Source organism: Schistosoma haematobium, chromosome 4 (assembly GCF_000699445.3).
Source record: "Schistosoma haematobium chromosome 4, whole genome shotgun sequence".
Lineage (NCBI taxonomy): Eukaryota > Metazoa > Platyhelminthes > Trematoda > Strigeidida > Schistosomatidae > Schistosoma > Schistosoma haematobium.
Genome location: NC_067199.1, coordinates 29,986,661 through 30,006,540, shown reverse-complemented (window position 1 = coordinate 30,006,540; position 19,880 = coordinate 29,986,661). Strand labels below are relative to the sequence as shown.

Here is a 19,880-nt window from a genome sequence, read left to right as displayed (position 1 = left end):
AGGATATACTGGGACTTCAGGAAGACCTGACTCGACTTCATGATTGGCAAATTATAACGGACATACCTTTAACACTTCAAATCGTAAAGTATTCCATCTGAGACATGATGCAGACTACAGCTGCAACTTGGACGATTGCCCTTCTAAAAGTATCTCAAGTTGAAAAGTTTTAGAAGTGCTGGTACCCTACGATTTGAAGTCTTATTCTAACTGTGACAAAAATGCCTTTCGGGCAAACTTTGCACGATTAACATTGAAGCTCATTTTGGCCAATTGGATGGAAGAACTTTCCATATAATCTTGTGACGACGGACCACGGGTGAGCTCGAGGAAGCTGTAGGAGGCTCAGAAGGAGCCGGAGATATTCCATCCAATCAGCTTTCAGAAGAATATTCTAGAATTCAATATGTAGCCTCCTGATTGGTCAGTGCCAATAATCCCATGTACGCGGATCGGTGGACTGTAATGATGATTTCATTCTTACTAAAAACTATGAATACCTGACAATTTTGTACTATAATTGCCACTGTTTGGAATAATATTCCTTTCGTTAGTCTTCTGTCTTCTTACTGCGACTTGGAAGAGTTTTGGTGTTCTAGTGCTCTGTTATTCGCGGTATATCAAGAAACCAATCAAGATATAACAAATCTTCAACAATATCATTCGTCCCTATTTAGAGGACGGAAACACAGTATTTCCTCTCTCACTCCAAAAGGATAAGGACACTCTGGAACGTATTCAACGCCGAGCCACGAAGTCAGTTCAAATTCAAACCTTAGGAAGAGCGCCTCCACTTACTAAACCTTTACCCATTAGAGTATAGGCGTCTTAGATGTGACCTAATGGCTTACAGTATCCTTAACACTTCTGTACATCCGCTTAAACATCTACATAAGTTTAGCCCCAACACGAACCTAAGGGCGAACACCCAGAAACTAGAAACACAACACAGCAGAACGGACTGTAGACACAACTTCTACTCCTTAAGAGTTGTCAAATGCTGGAATTCGCTGCCGGCTGAGCTAGTCCAAGTGACTTCCCAAGAGTTCTTTAACAAGGAACTTAACCTGTTTCTAAGGATTGAGGATAATATCTTACTATGATTTACCAATTCCTTTTCCCTCTGTTATTTTTAATATACCTAGACTCTTGCCTGGAGGTATTGGTGATCTACTGCTACTAGACACGGAAGCCCACTGAGCAAAAGCTTCTTCAATTTCGTCGACAACCATTTGAACCATTTGAATTCTTCTGTATTCTCATGACCCTTGTTTTATCACTGTAACTATAATATTGGGTTCACTCAGACATTTTGACGTTTTCTTCGTAAAATTTTAAATCCCATACTTCAAAACGAATTTGACTGAATCTGAACACACTTACCAAACTTATGAACCTGGTGAGGTTAGTGGATCAGATTCAGATTTGTGTAGTAAGGACAGAAGGCCCACAGAATGTTAGTCCTTTTCTGGTAAGCTTCTGTGAGTGTCTAGTCCTCTTTAGAACGAATCAATTAAATGTACTGACATCAATGCGTCGTGTAACAATTTCCAAGAATTAACGACTAACTGTGAAAACGGGTATTTTGTTTATTCTTGGATTTTCTACTCGCCCGCTATGTTCTCTGGTAGAAGGAAAAACAGAGGATATGTCAGGTTTAAAATCATTTCTTAATATGATATAGATCAACATCAGATTATCTCTTGATCTATGGCAGGATAGAGTAAAGGGTTCTAGTTTTTTAAACCTCTCTTTGTATGGTAAACCCCAGAGTTTTGAAACTGTACGGGCAGCTGCCCTTTATACTTTTCCCAGGATATCCGATTCACCTTTTGAATAGAGTCTTGCAGCCTGAACGCAGTTTTCAAGCTTAGTTCTCACTAGGGTCGTTTATGCTGTAGTGAACACGGTAATATCTATCTTGGTGAATGTCCGTCTTAAAGTCTACAGGGTTTTAGACCCTTTAACTGCAACCTCCCGGCAGTAGGCCATGGTCTTGCGATCACGACTCACTATCACCTCAAGATCCTTGTGAGACCGAACTACGGGTGCAAGTGTTTCCCCTTTGTTGTACCTATTTACTTTTGTAACCCCAACGTGCATGCAGACGTACTTTGGCGTGTTGATAGGCATTAACCTCTTTTTAGACCAGCTAGTCATAATATTTAAGTGTGCCTGAAGTGCGCATGCATCTGCGTCTCCTGATAATTCTCTCAAGATCATAACATCATCAGCGTATAAGAACAAAAGATGAGTTAAAGGTCTTAAATTCGATTAATGTGGTTCCATTCAATAAACTTAACACATATATATGGTCCGCTTAAGTTGAATTAAAATTTTATTTCCAAAAGATTCCCTGAGGACTCAAAGTGTTTCTTTGTGTGTGGAATGTTACCCAGTGACGTTGAAACGGTAGTAGTTTTAGGTTGTGAAGATAACACTCCTCTCTCTTTAGTTTATGGTACGTTAAAACACAATTATCCAATGAACTACCACTTCAGAAAATAAATGCCTACGAACTAGTGCTAAGTTAAATATTGATCCACATAACTTCTATTTTGAGAAACTTGCATGATTTATGGAAACGTAATTATACCGCTAGTTTACTGTGATAATGTCACAAATAAATAAATATGTCGTCACCTATGGTCTTAAGCGTGCTAAAACTGCATATTTAAATATTTAAATGGCCAGATCCATACATACACACAGTGATGAGAACTACGGCAACTGTAGAATTTGCTGGAAGCATTTCAGATAATTCACAAATTTCAATGGAATGTAGTTAATATGACAAGCGTACATGAAAACAGCTCTCAAGAGCACGTCGATATGGGGTATAAAAAGCTAAATCGAAAAATTAGATACACAGTTTAAGAGATTATTTGTGGAGCTACTGTTTAGGAAGTGACAAAGATAAGATAGCCTTTTATAAGAGGTTGATGTGGCTAGTGCGTGATATTCAAAAGAATTTAACGTTGAAAATAAAGACAGATAAGCTGTGTCCGGTTAATTCCGAAGTCGAGATGCCTTGTCTGGGAATAACAAGGTAGTATAGTGTCCTATGATGTCTGTAAATATATCTCATATAGACATCAGGTCTATGAAAATATACTTGTCTAAATGAATGCAGAATTTTGCCGCCACTTCATTTAATATAAATTCAAAAGCCATCCAGATAAATGTGTGCTACCCCCAGAATGGACAATCTAAAATGGTCTAAGACTGAAGAAACTTAAAAGTTCAAACTGACTACAAGTTTTTCATGTATTGTATTTTCTCCCTGACAATGAAACTCGAGAACCGTAAGTTTACCAATCAGAGGTCAAAAAACTATAAGAAGACAGTTCATGGTGTGACTAGGGTAGAATGAATAGTAAAGAAATGAGATGGACAGACTATTCCAGATAGCTGTTTAGTCCTTGCTCTCATTAAGCATCGACCTATTTGTAGTTACGACTACATTTCCTCTATATTTGCTATTGGCTGATATTTTAAAAGAACTAATCACACCGTGGCATTCAAATCCTGCTAAGGCTTGTCGATGAACCATAACATTTAATTATTGCTATAGCCGACTCGTCATTTGTAATAATCAAGAAAGTAAACTGATTCTGACTTCTGATTAGTGTAACGGCAATCTAAAATTGGTAAAAAGCAACACAAAGAGACTATTCAGTACCATAACCTTCAGAATTCCCGGGGTCTCTCTCGATCGAGTCAGTTGAAGATTTATGAAGTTATCAGCGCTGTTATGTCCCAAAAGATTTTATGATCACGGTTCATATGTGCCGGTGGTATTCCTAAATCATTTCGCGGCTAAATAAAACTGAGGTTGAGCAAATCTGTAGAATTATAGTCTACTCTGATATCAGTACTGCTCTAATAATAGACCTAATCCTAAAATTGTAGATTTGTCATGGTATAACTGCTTAATCTATAAAATCTTACGTGGAAGTCACATCATCGTCTACACCAACCCACTGTATCGTAACAATTACCAATACATGATGGAGAACAAGCTTGGGCTAGAGATAAAACAATATGTTTAACACGAACAAAAGGTATAAGGAAACATTCTGCAGGGACCACGCCTGCAAGGTCGACCCATGCCAACCGATCAACCATAATTCATTCAACGTCTTGTTCCCGTCTTCTCCATTGTTAGGTCTTTCTCCGCGTTAACTATTGAATATCTATTTTCCGAGTAGTCTCGTGTTCAGCATTGAGGATTGTGTGGTTATGGTCCAGTGCCACTAAAAATTTACCCGTGACCAGGTTAAGTGTATCAAACTTAATGAATCAAGTGGATAGCTAGTTAGAATTCTTTCACAACGCGGCTATGTTTCTATCTCTTCAGTTTGCACACAAATAGAGATGCAGCTGGGGATCAGCACATGCGGACAAAACATTATCAACAACATAAAGCGGGTTTTATGTTAAACCAATGATACTGATGTCAACCCATTAGTTTCGCCACTTGGGTGTTATCAGTTTATGAAAAAAGCAATTTTGCTATCCATGGATTGAACTGCTAACCACCTGTTCGTATTTTGTGTTTGATTGGGACTTTTCAAAATATTTATGTGCTAAACTATTCCCTACTATCACAATCATGGTTCATTCGGCTCTCAAATAACCTGTATGTTGATTATCACTTGGAGCAGACTGACAGTAAACCTTAACGTTTGGAGATTTTGTAGGGTTGTTTTCCAATCAAATGGTGCTACCCCATTTAGATTTCCCTATCATTTTATCAATACTCAGAAATCTTTCATCAATATCCTGATGACCTCCGCACTAAAGTGACTCTACTTTATTTGGCACCTCTTTAGTCTTCATGTTAAACATATTATCCCTTCGGTAAGATTCTATTTGTCTTTATTATGTTCTTAGGAAAGACTATGTTGGTTAGCTTCCTTCAGCGATTATGAGTGGCTTAATCAAAGAACCACTTAGGATCGCTACCGTTTAATTTACATTCACTACATGAAAACTGCCATGAAAGGTATGATCCTATTTCCAAAACTTGGTAAAATATGATAATTAGAAGTATTCAAATTATTAGACCATCTAAGAATTTCCGAAACAGTACCATTTAGGGCAGGCAGAACTAGATGTGCACAAATAGACGTATTCTATCTGGAATTCGCAATCAGCACGCAATCAGGTACAAAGGAATCATCGGTTCGTATAAATACCACAAACGCCACAACTTAGATGAAAATCCAGATTTCTGTCGTCGATTGTACGTCTTCTCTGTAGGTTCATAATGTGTCCGACCAGCTAAGTATTGGGTATAGATTCTGCATGATCCAGAATATGCTGATTGGTATTAAAACTAACAACGGAAAATGGAACGGACTCACTCAGGTTCTTGTAACGTGACGAAGTTGTAAATAAGGATAGTATATGTGTAACGGAAGGAGAACGATGAAAATCCCTCCGCAGCTTTTTAGTTGGACAGTACTTTCATTTACTTGTTTCTTCTACCCGTCGTGTACTTTAACCTTTGTTCAGATCTCGTTTAGCCATACCTTTTGTTCTTCAGTCTTCCTCGTCTGAGCCTTTATTACGTCATTTTGTTTCCTAATTTTCTATTGCGTTTTGCCGGATCATTGATAATAAGGTCGTGTTTGGCTAGGCTCAACGTCACGGTGTGGTTCAGTTTGTGACTGCCAACTTTTGACGGTCTGTTTGGAAAGATTGCTGGAATCCCTGCAGATAGATATCTGATCCCATCTTGTTGGAAATATTTTTATTGATTCTCAGGTATTGAACTCTTTTGTATTAACTGTTTCCTTTGTTGCTAAGCGCGCTAACATGTGTTAGAGAAACTTGTGACTGCATAGCACAGACTGTACTGTTTGAGGTATTTTGTATTTTTGACATAATTTGTTCTATTTCCTAAATTAGAACTGTTTAAATTAAGCACAGAATTTGTGTTTTGATATAATTTAATACGAGTGTCTCAAAAACGCTTTGTAAGTTATATAGAAGAACGTAGTCTGACCTATTCGAATACATTTTGGTTCGTCAGTCCTGCGTTCAAACCGAATACTGGCAGTTCGGTCGTTACGATATGGAATCACACAAATTAATAAGATCTGAACTAAGAACTTTAGTACCGCTTGAGTAGAAAAGAACCAACCGAATGTATCCCATTTGACCACACTTAAAGCACTTGGCACAATGAAAGGTACATAAATCACACAAGTGAAATTTACCACAGTATAAACATTTACCAAAACTGTGCTTACCTCTGTAACATTCTTTGCAAATCTTTGTTGAACCACTGATCATATTTCCATGAAAACGGCAGACATTATTAAACGAACGTGAGTTTGAGCGACATCGTGAATGTAGTTCATCACAATGACTGGGCAAAGTGTTAGAAATTTCCATCAACTATAAATCAAACTCATTCACCGCCTTATAGTTCATACATGTTGTTCTAATTTCTTGAAATGAACTTTTGGGTTTCTGAATCAATTATTTTTCTAAATTAGGAATATTTGCCCCAATAGCCAACCGATCACTAAGTTAGGTTTCCAATTGGTCCCCGAAATTGCGCTTGTCGGCCTATTTCTGTAGTTCGAGCATAAAGTTTGAATTTCTGATTGTTTTGTCGCAACATTTCATGAAATTTTGATTTCCGCATTCAAAACTATCACACTGCGTATGACTAAGCAAATACTTTATCAGGTTGTGGTGGACCAGACAGATATGAACGCGAAAAGTATAAACAAAGTTACGAAAGATCAATAGTAATATTATTATATACAGTTAATTGTTACAAATACAACAAAAATTTGGGACGTTACCAAACGTTGCGTGTTCTGATTGGGTCCGGTAATGTAAATCCACAATTATAAATACTTGGTGATTCTGAGCAGGTTGGCGAACTCTCTAGTGATATAATCCCACGCAGAATGTGATATGTTCCAATTACAGTCTATAAATAATGATAATATTTGATTTAGACTTCAGCTAACTCAACCACAAACGAAAATAGAACGAGGGATGTGTGAGTAGTAATGTATTTATTAGCCAGCAAGAATATGTCACGCTATGTTAGAATCACAACGGAAAGTGTGTTGAAGGTCATTTACTAAAACAACAGTTACAGTCATTTAATGTTAAATATACATACAGTGGAAGGTTGACAAAATAAATACAAATAACATTGAAAACTATTTACAAAATAAGGTTGTCAGGCCTATCTCCACAAGGTCATACGATTCCTTGCCAATGAACGTCAGGAAATAAGCTGTGAATTCATCATACTTAACGTCTTTTCAAGTCATGTACCAGAATTCGAACATTTCCATATAATCTTCAGAGTCATCCACAATGGAATCAAGATGCAACTGCCAAATATTTGACTCCATCGCAATGCCAGAATGGTGATCAGAAACATTTAAATTTATGTACTACCTGAAAATCCCCGAGGTAACGCAATTTAAGGCAGGTAGAGTTAGCTAAGCACAGATGAACGTATTATACTTTGAATTCGTAATCAGAGGGAAATTAGGTACTATAGATCACCAACGTAGATGATCTATGTCGAAATTATTGGAGGCCTACTAGAGTTAGGTGTGAATGATGTGACAAACTAGCTAACGTCGAAGTCACACCTCGTGGTCAGCGCTTTACATGGACTACCCCATTGATGTATCAATGTACCATAGATGCTTTGAAGACTGTACAACACAGAGGACGTTAATATTAGAAATATATTAGTTAAAGTAGATACAAGCGAAAGTGAGACCACTGCCGCATGAGCCAGTCCATGGCATACGATTAACTGATACACGTTGTTTGCCCCTGACCTTGCTCAATATTCAATGACCCAACTGCCGGATGATTTGGCTAGGGCTTAGTGACATTAATCATTAGTTCGTACAAATAGCACGTAAAAGCCTATAACCATATCCCTAAGATTGGTAAAACACAAATGATAAAGTATAATCAAATTAAACCCCCAAATATCTCAAAAAAATCCGTAGGCCAGCAGAAAAATATTCAGCATTGAAGACCTCTCTCTATTACGGGTTACAGAGATTGTAGAAATTGTGGAGGACCATTCATTAAAAATGCCACACATGTTTGAGGTTTCACAAAACCTTTGTCCGTAACACCTTCATAATCAAAGGATATCAGCCCAGTTGAGTTACAGGTAAAAAATAGATGGGTTCAAAGATATATTCGGAAGGTCATTGATGTGTTGAAAAGTATTTGATCTAAGCTGCCTAGTAGTTGCAAGGGACACGTGGCACGGCGAACCCACTCTTAATTTGGTGCCAATGCCTGACCGATCGCCTTCATCTAGGGTGTTTTCAGTAGAACCAATGAGGTCAGTACCAATGTGGAAGGCCTCAGAACTATTTATTTGCCGCCACAACATTGACGCATGAATCCGCTGGGTGGTACAACATTGAAGAAATTGTGGACAATTATATATATGTATTCCATTGTAGTTAACCGCCGCCCAAATTTCCTATACTTCCTCTGCCTAATACTGATATTTTGAGAGAACATGTCCATAAGGTCCTAAAAGTCTACTTCTGCAATGAGCTGTAAACTTTTAGGTACGTAAAAGATAAACATTTAATCAGAACATGTTAATAAATCCGGAAATAAACTGCACCATCAGGACACTAAAAGCCCTGTGAATAAATAAAAGACACTTCTCCCCCGATACCTGATGATGAAGAATTTGGCGGTAGTTTACATTTCTCGTTACTGTATCCCACGTTATTTCGCATAGTAGGTCGTTTGTCGTAATTCCTTTTTGGTGATGTTTTATTTCTTACCAAGCCGTTTACTTTTGTATGGCTTCATTCTCATTCCTTGTAACATAGAGGTATTTTCATTTGAGCTGCTGCCAATCTGTATCGCATGATCAGACATCAACTTCGCAAACTCCTAGGTGTACATTACGTTCAACAATAAGTCTGGGAAGTTATGATGGTTGACAGAAATACCCTATCATCAGTTGCAAATTTATTGAAGGCTGTTAAGACCAGAAACGTAAAGTGATATATCATTCTGTAATCAACCCAGTCTCCCATGTTGGGGGGAATGTTGGGGAAAAACCCAAAATTGGTTTTGGTGCCATTTCCCCAAAAGTTTCTACAGCGGCTTCCCCAAAACTGGCCAAATTGGGTTGATTCCTAATCTCCCAATTTCGGGGAAATGGCTCAAAACCTCCCAAAATTTGGGGACAACTGCAAACTGTCATTGGACTTTTTGGAAGACCCTAAAATCATGGAATTTGAATTTATTGTACGACTTATGAGCCGCCATAATAGGGCCAAAAGCGGTATTTCTGGCCATTTAATGATAAAATGCTAAATCCAGCAAAAAATTGTTATCAGATGGCAACATTGATTTTCGAAAAGATCGCACCGATTAAGTTTGGTAATATAAGTGAATATTAATCAATGTACATCCCAAGCATGCGTTGCATAAACTTGAAATCCATGGGTCATCACCATTAAGTTATGGAAATAAAGGCTAGCTGTCTGTCAGTGCAAGAGATCAATTCCATGTTCTCAGAAGATGAATTCTAGTCTCAAAAGCATTCACTGGGTTTACTGTTTCATCAAAGCACTGTGTGAGTTCTCGTAAGTGATAACACGGTTTGTAAAAGATGTCTCAACACGTCACAGCTTCGTTCCTGGCCCCTGACTGAATATACTTATATGTATTCACATATCCCAGTTCTAATTGGTAGAAATTGCACTATTCCCAATACTGAACTCTAAATAGTTTTAATTGACACAGCTGTGTTAGTCATATCTTCCCCAATTATTCATTCCCCCATTTCCTCTATCTGAGTTGTAAAGGACTCCTTTCTTTTACTTCGCATAGTACAAGTCTCCTCTTGCTGTTGTGATATGAGTCTGACAGTTTGGATCGATTTTACATTCTTACCAGAGCGTATTTTAATGACTGACTGACCTGGGAAGCTCTACCGATAACCTCTTATTAGATATATTGAAATTAGTCCGTTCTCTCTATGGGAGTTCAACTAGAAGATTATTTATCCACAGAAGTAGATTGACATTGATCCGTACGTCACATAACTTAGACAGGAATCAGGTATATGAGACTGATGAGGATCTTGCTAAAATTAATAAAAACTATATTATATGGTCTCGTAGGTTACTAACTGCACCGAGCCACCAGAATACTGGTAAGTCATGAGTATTCTGTCTTTAGACTATACAGGTTCCCAAAATGTATCGGGTTTCCATGTATATACTTGAACGTTTTGTGAATACCTCCAAAATATTGACAGTTTCGTAGTTAAACTTACAAAACGGCAGTTTTCAGGACCATGCTTATTGCTGCTTCAAAGATAGGTTTTAACATAACGTTTCTTTAGTCGCATTTTAGTCTTTTCCGGTGTGCAGACAAGTTGAAAGCATAACTCATGGTTTTACAATGAAAAGTTCAAGGCCCTTCTGTAGCCTGGAATCAATTTCACTGATCTTATTGATTTGCTTTAAGCTCATTTAGGACTTCAAGGGTGTTGTGTTCTCTGATGATCATTTAACTCAGATTACGGTGATCATTTCATTTTCGTAATTCTTAACGCAAATATTGCGTGCCACACCTAAGCCAAAGCAATTGTGCAATGATTTTTTTAAGGGAAGTTGTATGTGTAGTCGTAGTCAGTAGTTAATCAGTTGGTTATAAATAGAACTCGGCACTATGTACGTCGGCCCAACGCCGCACCAAATCACCGAGGTTCAATTATCAGAATGCGTACCAAAGTAGTAAAAATAGTAGTATGATTGGTAGTAGAAAAGATGATCCGGGAAGAGTGAATGATTCTATCAATTAAAAAGTGTGAAGTAATTTCGAAACTTAGGATTTAAAGCGAGTTAAAGGATGAATGCTTCTGACCTGTTGTTTTGACTCCAAACTATCACAATGTTATATCAATTAATAGATGAAGCCCTCCAACTACCACCAGAAAAGTTGCATGTGACCAACTTTAAGTATATATTCCTTAGGCTCCGGGGTGTTATTATTCGAGCCCTATTTGTTCTTCGGGTGTTTCCGTAAGCAGCCAATAAGTTCCATCTTGCAATCATTAACAGTTCAGGTAACCGTAAGTGTTGCTAACAATTAGGGTCAACCAAAACCATTACTGGTTCCCAAAAACTATTTCTACTATGCACATGTTTTATTTTTGTCGAATTATCTTTGGTTAACGATCACTAGTCATAGTAATATATAGTATACTTTTTTAAAATCCCTTATGAACGTTAGTAAATAAGTAGTAGGCTTTGATTTCACTATAAGATGAACGTTTCATGGTGATACATTTAAAGAAACTTGAAACTACTGGCAGTTTACTGTTCTTTAATTCATGTTATAGTTTGGTGTAACTTTGTTTCCCAGTTATATGAGGCTCATTTTTATGAACTGAGTTCCATAATTCACTCGTAAATTTGATGTCCAACAAAAGCAATTGGAACGAAAAAGCCGCTTCGCAACTACAAAACAAAACTCTAAAATCAGTCTCAGCTATACAAAATCTTATTCAAAATATTATAAAAACTTCACATTCTTCTGAACTTCTATCTTCCGCTATCAGCCACACCATCAATCAGGATTCTGTTATATCTTCAACATCTAATAAGGTCATTCAGCTTACTTGTATCATTGACCGTCTGTCCGATCAAGAGAATCTTCTTCGAACACGTTTGGACCTTCTTTAATAGTACATTCTACATTTTTATCTATAAAATGTCCACTGCAACTTTACCAAACATTCTAATAACGGGCACACCTGGCACCGGTAAAACAACTATCTCTAAAGAAGTATCTAGACGTAGTTCACTTAATTATATCAGCATCAATGACGTTGCCAAGGAAGAAGAACTATATGATGGATATGATGAAGCTAATCAGTGTCATATCCTGGATGAGGACAGAATCCTGGATGAATTAGAAGATGCTATGTCATCGGGTGGTCAGGTGTGGCTGTTTTTTATCACATTTACTCCCTTGTAGATTGTTGACTATCATTCCTGTGAATTCTTTCCCGAACGATGGTTTGATGCCGTGTTTGTGTTGCGAACGGACAACACCGTTCTCTATCCCCGTCTCACTTCTCGTAATTACTCCACCGAAAAGGTCTCAGACCTTATTCATTGTGAAATTGTCCAGGTTTGTTTCTAATTTTATTCCTATTGATGTCTAAAGTTGAGTATTCTCTTTTTACATATTGACATAGCCGTGATTACTCTAAAAAAGCTTGGTAAGAAACAGTCCGTGTTTGAGAGAGATTATACCCAGATTATGATGTCTTACTATGTAGGTGCTATTAAATATCCTATCGGTCAGTATTGTACAATGGTCATTGACAATATTCATTTCTTTCTATCTGAAGAGTCAGTAAAACATAGTCACCTAGGCTATGTAGGAAAAGTTCTATCTGACTTGACATCTGGATATTCGTTGGGTTTAAGCCACTTTTAGTCGTTATGGGCTGATTATCTGAAAGTAATTTGAAATAAAGGAGGTATAATTTGAAGAATTTTGCTTCTAATTTCAGTATTCCTAAACTTGAACGAATGGTTAAAACATCCTACACCCCAACACCTAAAGAGTAATGTCTCTATATACCACCTGAAAGGAAATTTCGCTCCGACTTCCAAATCGCTAACAACGTTTAGCTAACTGATCACATTTGTGTAAATGAATTATCTAGTGTTGTATATGATATATTCATTTGTTTATCATTTGAACACAAAAATATTGGTACGAAGGGGCATCATATACGCCAGTAGTAGTTATTGATTTGTGTGAGGGATGTGATACTGCTCGGGTGCCAAAACCAAAGTAGGTGGTTTTCTTAAGGGGCCACACCTCGAGCCTTTGACCTGAAGGTCTAATCCACAAGGTAGTGGAGCAACAATGAGTTCATATGCCATGTGCTTTCAGGAATCTGGAACCCATATGTACCATTGGTTTGGAATCAGGGTTTTCCAACTCCCCTAGATGAACCCTCCGTGCCCTTAATTGTTTTCAGTTATCTTATGACTAATATAGTTAGTAATAAAAGTAATATTGATATAACCCGACCAAAGCTGCTACCTTGACGCGGTGGTCGGGCTTGCCTATCGTGATGACCCAACCGAGCTATATTGGCTGGAACATATGTTCCTGTAGGTTCTATCATGCCAGGCAGGTCGATTGGAGAACGGTAAGACTAAAAGCAGCAACCCAAGGTCTGAGGGCGAAGTCGTACTGCTGACTGTAGAGGGGTGTGACAGCAGTGAGGGGTTTCCCTCAGACAACCAGCATCTGCAGCGATGCTGCCTTCCCACAAGGAGGGGTGTGGCTAGAAAAGGTAGACCCTAAAAATGTCACACCTCACTGATTTCCGTCTCCGGCAGTAAGGCCCTATGAAGAACGGAGCTAACACGTCAAAAATCTTTCACGAAAAGGCCGTGCGCAACCGGCCTCAAGCAGTTGTCCCTTGGGCTCTGCGGTCACGCTCCCAGGTCGTTAAGACCAACACTAATCCAGTTTCCTTTTCAGGTTCCTCAAGAAATACCCTTCCACGGTGTGGGCAGCCGGGAAGTGACATCAGCCCTCATACCCGTAACACCACACGACACCAAGTTGGTCACATCCAAATCCTTCCTACACCTAATACCTTTCTTATCTCCATGACTAACCCTCCTCACGTTTCTTTATCACCTCGCATCGCTAGGGCAAACGATTCGAGTACGCGGAACGTTATTCCTGGTCTCCTGAAACCACGCTACAAACTTCATGTTGGAGCTTATAACGTCCGAACACTGTGCCAAATAGGACAACAGGCTTCCTTAGTTAGGACTTTAGAATCTCGCGCCATCGATGTGTGCTGCGTCTCCCAAACACGCATACAGGATCCGAGTAGCGTCATTCACTTGACCTCACCATGCCAAAATAAAGAACCGACTCGATCCACACTTCGTGTATCTGGAAGCCCAGATTCTGCTTCTCGTGGCCTCGCCGACGTAGGTATAGCATTGAGTTCTAGGGCAGAACTAGCTCTCTCAGACTGGATCCCAGTAGACAGTCGTTTGTGCGCTGTACGACTAAACGGAACAGTAAGGATCCGAAAAGATAGGGACACTCGTCATTGCCTCTTCGTCGTCTCTGTCTATTCTCCCACTGACTGCAGCTCAGATGATGTAAAAGATGAATTTTACAGAAAGCTCTCCGACCTTCTCCGAAAAGCTAGGCTCTCGGATGTAGTAATAATGGCCAGTGACTTTAATACTCAAGTAGGTAAACTAAGCGATAGGGAAAGACACCTGCGTGGATATTATGGTGTCGTGACTCAAAGAACAGATAATGGCGACCGTCTGTTACAGCTATGCCCAGATAACCGCCTGTTCCTTGCAAATACTAACTTTAAGCATATGGAAAAACATCTTTTAACATGGCGACCCCCTAATTCGTCCCAACGTTGGACCCAAATAGATCACATCGCTATCAGCCACCGATGGAGGGGCTCGATAGAAGACTGTCGCTCATTCTGGAGCACATGCTTAGATTCAGATCATGCTCTAGTACGAGCGTGCATTTGCCTGCGTCTTACTGGACGTAGGAAAGACGCTGCAAGTAAACCTCTTAGGGCTCTACTAAGAGTATATTTCAGGAACAACTAGGAAAACAGTTAGGCAGCCATGTATGTGATGCCCACCCCGAGGCAGCATGGAATGATATCCGAAAAGCTGTGGAAATAGCAGTGATATCTGCCAGTAAGGTAAACCACAAGGTTACGGAGAAACACTGGATCTCAGCAGCATCTATCGCACTGATAGATGCTCGGAAACTCATTCCACCTGGCTCTGAACATGACGAAGAGCGGAATAAGCTTAAGCACATGCTGATAAGAAACCTACGCAATGATCGTGAGCAGCGGTGGGTAGCGAAAGCAAGAGAGATGGAAAAGGCAGCGGCAATAGGTAATAGCAGACAATTGTTCAGACTTGTCAATGAAACCGGTATTAGGAAACCGACTGTTAGCGAAACACTCAGAGAAAGATGGACATATTATACATTCTCAATCCAGGAGATTGGATCGATGGGCAGAACACTTTAGGGATCAGTTCAACTGGCCTTCAGTCACACTTCGGTTTCCCATGATCTCCAGTCAACCTGAATGGCAAGTTAATGTAAGTCCTCCGTCTCTTTACGAAGTTGAAAAAGCCATAGGAAATCTGAAGCGAGGGAGAGCAGCAGGCCCTGACAGGTTTACTCCTGAGATTTTTAAGGATGGTGGTTCAGTATTAGCAGTGAGATTAACTGGGGTCTTAGGTAGAATTTGGGAACTGGACGTAATCCCATCTGACTGGTCTCAATCACTGATTATGCCAGTCTATAAGAAAGGACAAAAGTCCTCTTGTGACAATCACAGAGGAATCAGTTTGACAAATATAGTGTCTAAAATATTAGCTTCAATAATACTTCGACGCCTAACCAAAGCTCGTGAAGAACAGACTAGAGAAAATCAGGCTGGTTTTCAACCTGGACGTGGTTATATAGACCACATATTCACACTACGTCAGGTTCTAGAACACAGACACACGTTCAGACGCCCCACAATCGTAGTATTTCTCGACCTTAAGGTGGCATTCGACTCTGTCGATCGTAAGGTCCTATGGCAGTGTTTGTCACTGAAAGGAGTACCAAAGAAGTACATTAACCTTGTAAAGGCTCTCTACTCGAACACAACTGGTCGAATGAGAGCTTATGGCGAACTGTCATCAGAATTGATTATCTCACGTGGTGTTCGTCAGGGCTGTCCACTCTCTCCATTCTTGTTCAACTTTGTCGTCGACGTACTTTTAGAGATAACACTTTCCTCATCTAAATTTCCAGGGGTTGAACTTCTACCAGGAAACTCACTTGTTGACTTAGAATATGCAGATGACATAGTTTTATTTGGTGAAGACGCCGACAAAATGCAGAGTCTTATGACCACTCTAAGCAACAATGCAAGCATGTTCAGGATGCGATTCTCTCCTTCGAAATGTAAAATGTTGCTTCAGGATTGGGTTGCATCGACACCCGAACTAATGATAGGGAGTGAAGTAATTGAGCGTGTCGATCGCTTCACTTATCTTGGAAGCTTTATCAGTCCTTGTGGTCTGGTGTGTGACGAAATCTCAGCACGGATACAGAAGGCTGGACTAGCTTTTATCAACTTGCGTCATTTATGGCGTAGGCGAGATATCCGTCTATCAACAAAGGACGTGTTTACTGCACAGCAGTTCGTTCGGTCCTACTTTATGGCAGTGAAACATGGCCGGTAAGAGTAGAGGATATCCGTAGGTTACTAGTATTTGATCATAGGTGTCTTCGAAATATTGCTCGTATATCCTGGGACCATCGAGTAAGTAATGCAGTTGTTAGGAAACGGGTACTAGGTGAGGATGGCAAATCAATTGATGACGTAGTGAAACTTCATCAGTTGAGATGGCTGGGACATGTGTTACGTATGCCCAACGACCGACTGCCTCGACGTGCGATGTTCAGTGGTATAGGAGTAGGTTGGAAGAAAGCTAGGAGCGGCTAGATCAAAACATGGCACAAGTCCATGAAGTCACTGACAAGTGGACTGAGTCATGTTGGTAGGTGTAGACTACGTGGTTGGGGAGCGCGAGATGATAGCAACCGATGGTTAGAAACCCTGAATGACATGGCTCAAAATCGTTTGCAATGGCGCAGGTGCATTCACTCTTTGTGTTCTCCCAAATTTTAATCTTCTGAATTCGTGATGTCCTTTTTTTCTCTTTCCAAATTTATTTCACTGGATTATACTCTTTAAATAACATCTCCAAACCCTAATCTTTCCGATTACTGCTTATACTCTTACCACCTCTACCACTACGGGATTTGAATGGATAACTGCATCTCTGTGCTAATATGGTATGGCAACTCGAACTGATGTACGTACGTACGAAGTTCTACGTTGTTACTGACTGACTGACTGAATATTGATATAAATAAGTTTTTCCCATTTTTATATGACTACTACCATATATTCCTTTCGATTTTTATTATCCTTCTCTGTATATATATATATATATATATATATATATATATATATATATATATATATATATATATATATATATAACATTTTTAGGTTATTCTGGACGAGGCTCGTGAATCGTATAGTACAGACAAAGTACATGAACTAATCAATAATACTCCTGAAGACTTAGAAAGAAATATTTCTCAAATCTGTGAATGGATCAAGCAGTGGCATATTGAATCGTCCTAAATCCGTTCCCATATTTCTATATGTAAAATTAAACTGCATGAAAAAATAATTGATGAGAAACGGCATATATATTGCTATCTTTCATTAACTTTTTTTCATTTCCATGATAACTAGACTATGAATAAAACGTATGTATATTTGAATCGCTTCTTTTGAAGTAAATATATTTGTAACATTCTGAAATTAATACATTTCTCAATTTTTGAGCTTAAATGATAAATGTGAACCCTACAGTCTACCAATCGTAATCAACGTATAGCGTGACATAACTGTATGTTGGCCCAAGTTACCACACCACAATCTTCGGCTCTGCTCATACTCCTAATCTCTACAGTTTAGTGGAAGTTATGTTATCCTGAAAAATGCCCAATCCTCAGACGTAATTGTAGCAGGGGGTTTTAATGTCTGAGTAGGTAGTCTAAACCAAAGTCAAAGACACTTAGGTAAGTCTTCCTGTGTCCCAACTCGGCGAACAGACAACGGCAATCGTCTACTCTCACTATGCTTAGGAAACCGTTTATTATTAACAAGCACTAAATTGACTCACAAAGTGAAACATATGGCATAGAGGCCCTCAAAATCTGTTTGACAATACACACGAAAAAACCATATCCTATATTTCAGGAATAACTAGAGAAGCAGTTAGTCAATCGTCAAAATGTGATGTTCACTTCAATATGTATTGGTGTGATATCCAAACAGCAATGATATCTACCAAAAGGTTAAGAAGAATCGGTGGGTTTCAGTCGCAGTTACTGAATTTCTAGATTATCGGAAACTCATCCCATCAGAGTCGAAACACGATCAGGAGCAAAGGCGATGTGGACGTAAACTGACAAAAAACATGTGCAATGACATGCGGCTGAAGCAAAAGAGATGGAAACGACTGTGGTATTAGGTAATAATGGACAGCTTTCCAAATTTATAAAAAAGCAGGTATTAAAGACTTGGGTTTTAGTAAGACTATCAAAAAAGTGGGATCATGACCCAGTCTTAGCCTAGGAGATTGAAAAGCTGTGTGCAACACTTTAAAGCACAGTTTAACTGGTCTCGAATCACTCTTATGTTATATATTGTTACCAAGCTACCCTAATGGGATGTCAATATAAATCTTCATCGATTGAGATGGTTGGGCCACGTATTACTCACGCCCAACCGCCGACTACGACGGTGCGCAATGCTGACTACTGTTGGGGGAAGCCAAACCAAAACGTGGCACTAGTCCACAAAGTCACTAATTTCTGGTCCCAGCCATGTTGGTAGATGCAGACTACTAAGTTGGGGTCCGCGCAGCTATCGTAACCAGCGGTCGGGGACTGAGTGACATGGCTTAAAGTCAATCGCAATGGCGTAGGTGTATACGCTATTTGCCCTCCTTTAAACCGTGAGACTAAACTTACTGTATACTTCCCTTCCTACGAAAAAAATTCTTTCTCCCTGTATCATATTTTTATACTCGATCTTCTATATATTACTACCGCTGAAGTAACTGCTTCTATGAATTTGGTATTCATCTTGTTGTGCTAATGAGGTATGGCAACTTGGAACGGTGCATATATGTGCCTGGTCTTACGTTGTAGCTGACTGACTGACAACATAAACTCCCGATCTCTTAAGGAAGTTGGGGAAGCTATAACTAATCTAAAGCAAGAGAAGATATTAGGCCCTGATGGATTGGTCCACTTGTATCTGTTAGGTTGGCTGATATACTAACCAGAGTCTGAGAATTGAACGTAATACACTACCTAACTGGTCACGATCGCTGATCGTTCTAGCATATAAGAAAGGCAAAAATCCTCGTGACAACCACAGAATAATTCGTTTGGCTAAAGTAGTATCTAAAATATTAGGCTGGATAACCATTCAAATCTTGGCTAAGGCTTGTTAAGGATAAACTCGTAAAAACTAGGCTGATTTCAGTCATGGACGCGGATGTATAGACTAGATATTCATCAGGCTCTGAAACAAGCATACCTCCAGACTCCTAACTATAGTTGTATTTCTTGATCCTAGGGTCGCATCTGATTTCGTAGATCGGCCGGATTTAATGGCAGTATCTATCATTGAAGGCATACCTAAGAAGTACATTAAGTTTGTACATGCTCTACTCGAACACTACTACCCTTAGAATCACATGACAGCAAATCGTTGCCGGAGTTAGTGTTCTTCAGGGTTGACCACTTTCTCCATTTTTACTCAACTTTTTCATTGACATTCTTTTAAAGATAACATTCTAAGGGGGTTGATCTAACGGCAGGTTCACTTGACTCAAAATACGCAAACGTTACTGTCCTGTTGTGAAGACCCTGACAAAATGAAAAGTCCCCTAACAATACAAACACGTTTAGAATGCCTTTTTCTCCCTCTAAAGGAAAAGCACACCTTCAGGGCTGGTACGCATCAACCCCTAAATTGATTATAGTAAGTGAAGTGGTTGGGCTTTTTAGATACTTCGCTTATCTTAGAGCTATGGTCAGCTACAGTGGGTCGGTTTATGACAAAAACTCGGTTGACTTTTACCAACTTTCATCGGTTGTGGCGTATGCGAGATGTTCGTCTGCCAACCAGA

General features: G+C 39.3%; 1 protein-coding gene across 3 annotated transcripts; it reads left to right on the top strand.

The window, feature by feature from the left end:
• Positions 1 to 8,521: 8,521 nt before the first annotated feature.
• Positions 8,522 to 18,628, top strand: TAF9_1 (Transcription initiation factor TFIID subunit 9; the record flags this gene model as incomplete). Of its 3 annotated transcripts, none has more annotated exons than XM_051216168.1 (4): positions 8,522 to 8,769; positions 11,396 to 11,997; positions 12,034 to 12,189; positions 17,174 to 18,628. In XM_051216168.1, the coding sequence occupies exons 2-4, from the start codon at positions 11,767 to 11,769 to the stop codon at positions 17,309 to 17,311; spliced, it is 525 nt and encodes a 174-aa protein (XP_051066730.1). In that variant the 5' UTR covers positions 8,522 to 8,769; positions 11,396 to 11,766. The 3 variants fall into 3 exon arrangements, with proteins under 3 accessions (XP_051066730.1, XP_051066731.1, XP_035589944.1); XM_051216169.1 differs by having other exon boundaries at positions 12,034 to 12,280; positions 17,174 to 17,494; XM_035732958.2 differs by lacking the exon at positions 8,522 to 8,769 and having other exon boundaries at positions 11,419 to 11,692; positions 11,742 to 11,997; positions 17,174 to 17,311.
• Positions 18,629 to 19,880: the final 1,252 nt, after the last annotated feature.